The sequence below is a fragment of the Suillus paluster genome (genome assembly GCF_016628075.1).
Source record: "Suillus paluster strain FC165 chromosome Unknown EDB91scaffold_806, whole genome shotgun sequence".
Taxonomy (NCBI): domain Eukaryota; kingdom Fungi; phylum Basidiomycota; class Agaricomycetes; order Boletales; family Suillaceae; genus Suillus; species Suillus paluster.
In genome coordinates, this window is record NW_024538366.1 from 1 (window position 1) to 8,846 (window position 8,846).

The following is an 8,846-nucleotide window of genomic DNA, read 5'->3' on the forward strand; positions in this document are numbered from 1 at the left end:
GCCAACGCACTCCGGACTGGCCATAAATGCACAGCCATGCTCTGCAAGGGAGCAAAAAAAAGCAAAAGTCTTGAGAAAAACTTGCGTTTTGCATTGTCCTCAAATGGAAGGAACGGGGGAGCAATGAGTTCTGAAACATGCGAGCGATTCATATAAGAGTGGATAGTATTGAAAAAACCATCCAACCGTGCGGAGCAAGTTTTGAGTCCTTTACCTGCAAAGATGCGGTCAGCAAATACAAATTAGAAAAACTTCACAGACTTACATGATGTTGAGAGCTTTTTACAGCGCACTGGCTGACCCGCATTATCATGGAGCAGGGTAACATTGGACACCCTTCAGACCACCATGACCATCACCGAGTGAGTACTGGAAGTTGAATTGCGGAAGGTCAAACTCTGTCGTGTGTGTGTCACAAGCAAGGGTAAAGATATGGGCAATCACATTGTCCTTTGACGAGCCGGTTTGAGGATACTCAATGATGGCACCTGGTGGGTGATTGATAATTGTGTGCACTATCGACTGTCAATTGATATGATGAGCACCAGCAGAGATTTCATCTGGCGTGAAGGATCGTGCAGGAGGTGGGATATATTGGGCTGCAAGAATAGCAGAGCATGGATCTGGAGCAGACAATGGGAGAGGTGTAGTAGGTGCAGCTGGGGAAGAGTAAGATGATGATGATGGAGATCTTGAAGCTTGCGAGTGATCATCGAGATCGTGAGGAGACAGCCCAACATCATGTAAGATGGACTGAGCACGTTGGAGTGCAGTAAGCTGAGCAGAAGATAATTCCATGATACGGGAGCATGTTCTCTAAGCACCGAAGGCATAGTAGATATAGATGAGTCCGGCATCTGGATTGTACTTGAAGTTGGTGATGTTGCAGATGACATGTAACTTGCCTTATTTGGATGAGTTGTATTGAGTATGACGTCTGTCAATGTGCTGTTGCTCTCCTCCGTTGCTCACTCAACACACAAATGACAATCTCCTGCGACCCATTTACTCTAGATTCCTCTCATAATTGCACACTAGTGATGGAACGTCACTTCGGCTACATACCAAGCTCTGGATTCCTTTTTTTTGGTACAGTTGAACCACAAATTTTGACACACTCATGAACTTTACAAACTTCACAGGTTCTCGGTTGGTCTGTAATATCACAGATAACCAATCTCCGTGTCGGCCATGTCGAATGCGGCACGAGAAGATCAATGCATTCACTATGGAGGCTTTTCAAAAGAAAATATTTCTATGTTGTTCCCAGAGATAACGAAATGAATCTCTTCACCTCGTATGAGTTGTACGTTTGATCGCTGAGGAGCAGCTTATGTTCTGTAAGTTTGTTTGTCTGGCCTGAAATTTTTCTGCTAATCTCCGCTAGTCCATGCATTGGCAGCTCACCATTCGTGCATATATGTTCGCCGCCCAACGGCATTTGCTATCTGGACCCACCTTGGCCACTGGCCATACCTAAGCACTACTTGAACTCCTGGATCTTAGTACACACTTGGCACCTGAAGAATCGGACGATAGCAAGACATTTTTTCGGTCATTGAACATCTACCGAGTTCTTGCTTGTCCAGGAGGTAACTTGCAAACTTTACGAGAACATATTGCAGTACTGACAATGGTATATAAACCCAGTTATCATGAAAGCTCTCATCAGTTACTACCCCGTTCCTTCCATTTGAGGACAATGCAAAACGCAAAGTTTTTCTCAAGACTTTTGCTTTTTTTTGCTCCCTTGCAGAGCATGGCTGTGCATTTATGGCCAGTCTGGAGTGCGTTGGCGTGGATCATGATGATACTGATGACATCAGGATGATGAGTACTGTTACAGACAATGAACAAGGTGCTGCGCAGCACTCATTGCCAGGTGCTGATACCTGTCGAGGTAAACTTGTGATGCAAGTTGACAAATTCAACCAGCACTACATCCAGTGAGTGGTTTCCCTTTATTTTCTCATTACTGCACAGCTAATAAACATTTTAGATGTCAGTTGCGCTCACGAGATGATCTGTCCCACCTGATTCTCCACAACCTGCAAGAGTTCGATACTGGCTACCTGCAGGCCCTCCTTGATGATGATAAAGTAGTCATTGCGTCTCATGAACAAGATGTGAGAGATAATGGATATGGCCCACTCATTCCTTGTCATTTTGTTGCCTCCCCGTCTCAGCAAAAACAACTTTGCCGTGAGCATTATCATTTTCGTTATAGACCCAATGTCTGATGGTTTCCATAGCACATTGGCATCAATCCAATGACGGAACATTGGCACGCGGAGTGTTACTTAAATGGGAGCACCGTTGTACTGCAAAATTTGATATCTATGTACCTGAGGACTTACCTGCATGCCCCCAAGTTGCTGTTGTTTGTCGTAACCCCCATTCACACCCACCACCGGCACCCATCAAAACTCCACCTCTGCTTGTTGATCTTTTTCAGACTCTTCTACTAGATATGGACTGGCAGCTTGCTGATGCAACTCCATGTCGGATTGTTTTGGACTCAGGCTTCATGAGAGGACTTTGTATAGCATTAGGATGGGTAGCAGACCGAAGCCCTTGTCTTTCCGATATTCATCCATTGCTTGCCAACCTTGATCATGTCCGGCGTCTAATCAATGTTTTCCACTTCGAAAAGTATCCCCTTGGTACTGGTTTTGAAGGTAACATCAATTTCATATCACTGTGTCATAAAAAAATTGACCGAAGGAATCATCTAGGTGCAAGGCTCCTAGTGGATGAAGAAAACAAACAGTCGCGAGAACAACGCTATGTTCGCTGTGCAGAGACCTACACTCTCACGGCAAAGACTGAATTTCATCTTGTTATTTGTATGACAAGTAACATGTCTCACCGTCTCTTGGGTGCAAAACGCATCTCAATCGACACATCTTTCAAGCGCCTTCATGGCTGGCAGGAATTTGAGATTGAAGCATGGGATAGCGAACATATGCGATGTAAGTTATTTGTACTGTAAGTATCAGTCAGCTATACTGAATAATCATTAGCTGTGATGGGTGCAAGAGCTTTCACAACATCTCAAAGTGCCCAAGCACACTTAATTCTCTTCCGGCGTATTTTTGAGATTGCTGAAGAAGATACAGGACTATCAGTGTCCTTCCAACACATTCACGGCACAGGGTATGAGTCTGTTGTTGCCGACGGACACATGGGGCAGGGACTAGGTGAATTGTCTGTTCGTTGTGGCATTTTTAATCCTCATTGTTGAAAACTCAGGTCTCGGGATGTTCTGCGTCGAACTCTGTAAGAATAATAACACGTTCTGTGTTTACGAAAAACAATGTCTGCTCCGTGACCTGGATCCATATGCTCACTTGCGTCGTTTCTACCGTGTTTGTGTCACGCACTTCAAGCGCAATGTTCAGGCACTCCGAACCTATGTGTCAAGTGAGGTATATTCTGCAATGTTGAGTTTAGCATCTTCGGAGCCACATCCGGACATCAACAAGACACTAGCAACCATCCGCGGCGGTGGGAGGAAAGCTCAAGGTAAATTTTACCAGTGATTTTTCAAGCTCAGCACTGACATGCACGCAGCTTGGTTGAAGGATAAATTAGAAACAAATAAATTTGTGCTTGCTGCAATATACCGCCCAGCAAGCCTAATACCCAAAGTCATTTGGAGAGCCTGTCCATCGACTACGAACGGCAATGAGCAAGCCCATCACAGTGCAAATCGTGATGGTGTTAATCTCACCCTTCTTGGTGGCATCATGCGGGGTCGCGACTTTGATGAGCGTGCTGCACAAAGTATGGAAGTCCATACATCCTTGGGTATCAACACCCGCGATCAAGATGCTACACATGTCCGCCGTGCCACAAGATCTATTGTTCGACAAGGTAATATCACATTCTTTGTCCCAGTTTCTATTCAAGTCTGACATGCTGTTAGCTCTCGTTCAACGGCGTTGAGCCACAGTTGCAATCGCTAAGGATGCACCTTCAAGACCGAGCAATGCCACGCACATCTTGATCTCGGCATCAGAAAACCAAAATATGGCACTGCCATCACTGCATGCAGGCCTTGTTCAATATGCACCGTGCCCATCGCATACGCTCGAGTCTGCAATGCAATCCGACGTGACTGGAACACCAGAAATTTGGCCAAGATGGACAGCTACAACACTCCCACTGCCACCACCACAATATCATGCTGAGGGCAAGCTTCCGCTGAGTCATTTCAGCACCCTCACAGGCGCACTCGATGACAGTAAGCCTAGTAATGTTACTTTAATCACTGTCTCGTCAAGAAGGGCACGTACCATAGCACCACTGCCCTCGACATACATCAGCACACTTCAGTATGCGTTGACACCTGGTGCGAACATTGTTGACTACTGGCCATCACCAAAAAGTCATCAGCAACTCAAACACAGACACGTGTAAGAGCAACCCACCAGCATCCGAGGGGCACCGCATCCGGATTCCACTATCACAGTTCAGCACCCTAACTGGAGCTCTCGAGGAAGGACAGGTATCTTGAAAGGATGCGGAAGGATTACGCTGACGATGAAGGTGTGATTGATGAGATAGAGGTAAAGGGAGGAGCGAAGTTGCAATACATTTATACCTTAGTGACAACCATTAATAAATCGCACATCGATCACACAATATATTATCGAACTTACCTAGTGACAGCCGTCAATGTTTTGCAGCTGACCATCCTAACAACATACTCTTGCACCGACACTAGTAACAGCCATCAACGTGTTGCAGCTGATCATCTGAACAAGATGTTATCACGCTCTTCACAGCAGAGTTGTAGTGGAGCAAACAGTAATATATTGCATTAACAGTACATTGAATAAGAATAAATGAAGCGATGTAGAAGATAACACAAAGACGAGCACAGACTGAAGGACAGTGACAAGCAAAGATGATCATGTGGGCTGAAGGACAAAGACAAACGACGATGATGAAGGGCCAAGGGACAAAATAAGATAAGGTAAGGAAAGGGAACAAAACAACACCACGAGAGAAAAACAGAGGGACAAACGAACATGACAAGAGAAGGGCAGGGAGAACGTTGACAACATTGAGGGTCAATACACACCATGGAGAACAGCGATGGAGACAAGCGCAGACAAAATGGGGGGAGAAATGCAGACACTGATGATGGTTGCGGTTGAGGTATAAATACAAGTAGGCGATGCCGTCAATCTCACCATAACGTTGTGTATCTGTCGCTATCGGTGGTTCTCTGGGGTCTTGAACCCTGTGAATGCCGTGAGGGTGTTTCGGACTTTTTTTCTGAGGTGGGTTGAGGAACCGAGCTAGCTCGGAGTCATAACAAGGTGCTACAAACTCAACTGACAGCGTTATTGAGTGGCAGTTTATTTGCCAGTTTATTTCATACACGAAGTTGTCGGAGTGAACTGAGAGTGATTGTGATGCCGAGCAGCCGAAGTACGATTGATGAGGAGCAAAAGTATACCAGCATCGAGTATGAGTGACTACTGGAGCGAAGACGGACAACAGAAGCTCGCACTCGAGCTTGCTTCATGGGACCACATCTCTCTTTTGCAAACCCCCGATATTCTCGTACAAAAATAAATGGACTTACAGCATAGAATTTCTTGCGACAGTAGTAAGCAAAAGGATTCCGCAAAGGCTTGTCTTGGAGTCTGATATAGCTACCATCCCCTATGCCAATACAGCCGGGAAAACCCCACTCGTCCATTGCATCAGACAACTGCTGACGTCGGACAGGACCAGGCCATGTCAGGAATCGAGAGCGAAGGCGGCGAAATGCCATGCACACACGTTCAGTGTAAAGATAAACAGTTCCTTCAGCAATTGCCACGACAGACGCTGTTTTCAGTGCATTTTCGGCACCTACACGACATAGAAATGTGCAATGAGCTGATCCCCCGGAGTCTTTCGCCTCAGCAAGAAGCACAACTGCGAGAGTTTCCAAGAGTTTCGTAGTAGATTCTCTCTCGCTGATCCGTTGGTGCTGACGTCGACGTCGTTGTCGATGCACTGAGCTATCACGCGCCATGAGTGTTCATTTGCAGAGTCTCTCGGCAAGTCGGTCGGCGGCTCCTATTTCAATCTCCGCAACACGAATGCACGTCAAACCTTACTTGACAGTTTATTCCAGTTTATTTCGTCCTGCTCGCTCAAAAAAATAAACTGGCGAAATAAACTGTTATTGAGTAGGGTTTTTGCCGGCTGCAGATACCTTCATGACGATGCCCAACAACATACATGCGCCAGCATAGCATACCGAAATGAAATGACGTGAAGGGCCGCAGTGCACGGAGACCTGGAAAGAGTGGGTTATTATTATTACTGTACAGCTATGTGTGAAAAGGTTGACAGTACGCGCGTGACTTGAATGCATTAGGATTTTTTTAAAAAAAGATCCACAGCTATCCGGTACTTGTCAGAAAATTTTCGTCGAAGATGGAAGACAAGGTGAGACTAATCCCCGACTCTACAAAGTAGAGCTGATCACGAGCAAATTGACGGTCCAGCACTGGATTACCTAGCAGAGAGCTTGCACGACGTTTCGCCACTGTGCGGAGTCCTGGTAAGCGTTGCCGAGCGGGATTCAAAAGGACTGCAAATTTCTCACCTGAGGACCGTCAATTTTCCAGTCCGAACGTGCTGATCCCACGCGCACAAAGCGTGCGGTTCTCCGCGAAATTCTGACAGCTGCAGCTTCGGGTCGAGAAATTGACGGTCCCAACTCCGCTCGGGTTTACAGTCCCAATGCCAGCAGCCACAAATTCGCGGCAACCGTCCTGGCAGCGTGCTCGCCTCGCCGGCACTTGCCATACATTCTCAGGCATTTTCTCGTGCTCATCCTGACCTCCGAGACACATTTTATTGAGTCTAGATACTTCATGAATATATCTTTTCGCCCATCTCAGGACTGTACATCAGTGGGACATTTCGAACTATATAGTTCTACGTAGCAAGCCGAAGCGCAGTAGCAAAGCCCTGCTACAGTAGTAGTCGAATGCTACAGGAGCTCGGGTAGCACGTCGTAGCAAATCAAACTAAACCATTTGAAGTTAAAACTATAATTTTGACGGAACAAGTCCCGGAGCCAGTATGGAGGCTTTAGGTCCTTTCAGCTACTACTGGCTGCTACAAGCTGCTACAAGTCGCTTCGCTCGGCAGTGGGTTTCCTGATGTACTTCCAGGACTGCAAACCCACCAAAAGGACCGTCAATTTTTCACACGAAGAATCTTGCATTGCGGATGCAATACGGCTAAATTTTCCGACATGTGTTGTTTGGCTGATTGTCTGGCAGACATTATGTGGCGTGTAATGATGCGCCTTGGGAGCCAGCCGTGCTCTGCACCGTCGGTATGACATCAGTGAGAGATTGCCACCTGATAAGTGACGGAGACTGGCGAGGGCCCACAGCGACAGCAAAGCATATATACAACGCGAGGGCCGTCATGCATGACAGAGTTTGCGAGGGATAGCATATGACCCGGCATGTGAGATAATAATTTGGGTCCGAGAGTCGGGGATTGGTGCTAGCGCTGCTGCGATTGATAAGATCAATTGATGCATATGATACGTTCCACATAGCTGTAACAGCCAATCATAATCAGACCTTGATCGGACGCAGGTCCTGGTCCGCAGGATGATCCAGTTCGCGTTCTATTGACAATACTGTCATTTCTATAATCACAACTCAAGCGCCTCATTTCGAACATCCGATAAAAGAGTGCTCAGCATGTCGAGATGCACTAATCCATCTGTACTCTTCTCTTTGACGTTGCGCTCGTTATGGCCGTACTCTATTTCCCGAAGGTTTGCGCTTTGAAAACATAGAAAGACTCGCTGTATGACTAAACTACGGCAGACTTTCAACATCAATTGGTCTTCCGATGAAAGAACGCTAACCGAAGAAACACTCCCCCAAGCCCTTCGTGACACGTCCTCTTTAACCAGAGTACTCTGTTTCCTTGCTTTGGGGCGCCCCGATCTTGAAGGCCATTGGGAGGCGCTGCAATCCGAAGACGCGTTCGAGATCGTGAGGGGCAGGCTATGCACTATCCTAACCAACACTATCACCGCAGTAAGTCGTTCAACTCTCTACGAGTTTAAGCTAGCGCTGACGTACTCCTGAAAAGGCGGGCCTGCTTCTCGCAACGAGTGGCGTTTTCGTAACCACAAACTCACCTGTGCTATATCTCGACTACACCTCACCTGCCCCTTATTTTTGCTCTTCATATCACTCATGCTCGCCATGATTGCAATGTTGATATCTGGCTTGAGCATGATCCGCTGGCTACACACCGATCGGCAGTGGACTCGAGAAGTAAGTGTTATTCTCGCTTTACCGACTACATCCACTGACATCTCATCAGCAACTCATACCAGGCGGCTATTTCCTGTTGTCCTACCTGTTATCAATAATCATGCCCATGTTCTTTGTTGGCTTGTCCCTGAATTGTTTCATTTTTGGTGAGTTGCTACATCAATGCCGCGCTCTGTGTCCTCACGTATTTCATCCGCAGCGATGTTGATAGCAGGATTTTATTCCCAAAACACGGTCTGCTACACCCTCACCGCGGTCTGGCTGGTCATATACGTCGTCAGTATTGGCACAATATCGATGGAATCATGTGGAAGTATGCGAAAAGCCTCAAGTTACGTTGATCTAGATACCGTCAGGATTTTTTCTTTTGCTTTCTTTCTTTTTTTTTTTTACCCCACTGAACCCCATGGCGTTTGTTGGATGTACATTAAGTTATAGCTCAGCCACGGAGTGGATGACACCCCGGCCGAAACTGCTCAATTGTATCAGTAGAAATATTTAGATGTCTTTACATCGAATCAA

General features: G+C 46.5%; 3 protein-coding genes across 3 annotated transcripts; 2 read left to right on the top strand and 1 right to left on the bottom strand.

The window, feature by feature from the left end:
* Positions 1-309: 309 nt before the first annotated feature.
* Positions 310-798, bottom strand: EDB91DRAFT_1259651 (uncharacterized protein; the record flags this gene model as incomplete). Its single annotated transcript, XM_041324392.1, has 2 exons — positions 310-488; positions 546-798. The coding sequence occupies 2 exons, from the start codon at positions 796-798 to the stop codon at positions 310-312; spliced, it is 432 nt and encodes a 143-aa protein (XP_041168223.1).
* Positions 799-1,773: 975 nt separating this feature from the next.
* Positions 1,774-3,948, top strand: EDB91DRAFT_1259652 (uncharacterized protein; the record flags this gene model as incomplete). Its single annotated transcript, XM_041324393.1, has 8 exons — positions 1,774-1,946; positions 2,000-2,202; positions 2,253-2,678; positions 2,736-2,972; positions 3,024-3,200; positions 3,253-3,525; positions 3,574-3,876; positions 3,929-3,948. The coding sequence occupies 8 exons, from the start codon at positions 1,774-1,776 to the stop codon at positions 3,946-3,948; spliced, it is 1,812 nt and encodes a 603-aa protein (XP_041168224.1).
* A 3,468-nt stretch (positions 3,949-7,416) lies between these two features.
* On the top strand, positions 7,417-8,846 carry EDB91DRAFT_1190842 (uncharacterized protein). The gene is made up of 6 exons (XM_041320533.1): positions 7,417-7,813; positions 7,866-8,081; positions 8,160-8,324; positions 8,374-8,470; positions 8,524-8,600; positions 8,639-8,846. The coding sequence occupies exons 1-6, from the start codon at positions 7,790-7,792 to the stop codon at positions 8,663-8,665; spliced, it is 606 nt and encodes a 201-aa protein (XP_041168225.1). The 5' UTR covers positions 7,417-7,789; the 3' UTR covers positions 8,666-8,846.

Coding starts and splice junctions, on each gene's coding strand:
- EDB91DRAFT_1190842 (XM_041320533.1), top strand. CDS start 7,790: ATGGCCGTACTCTATTTCCCGAAG. Junction 7,814..7,865: donor CCGTACTCTATTTCCCGAAG/GTTTGCGCTTTG, acceptor AAACTACGGCAG/ACTTTCAACATCAATTGGTC. Junction 8,471..8,523: donor CCTGAATTGTTTCATTTTTG/GTGAGTTGCTAC, acceptor TTTCATCCGCAG/CGATGTTGATAGCAGGATTT.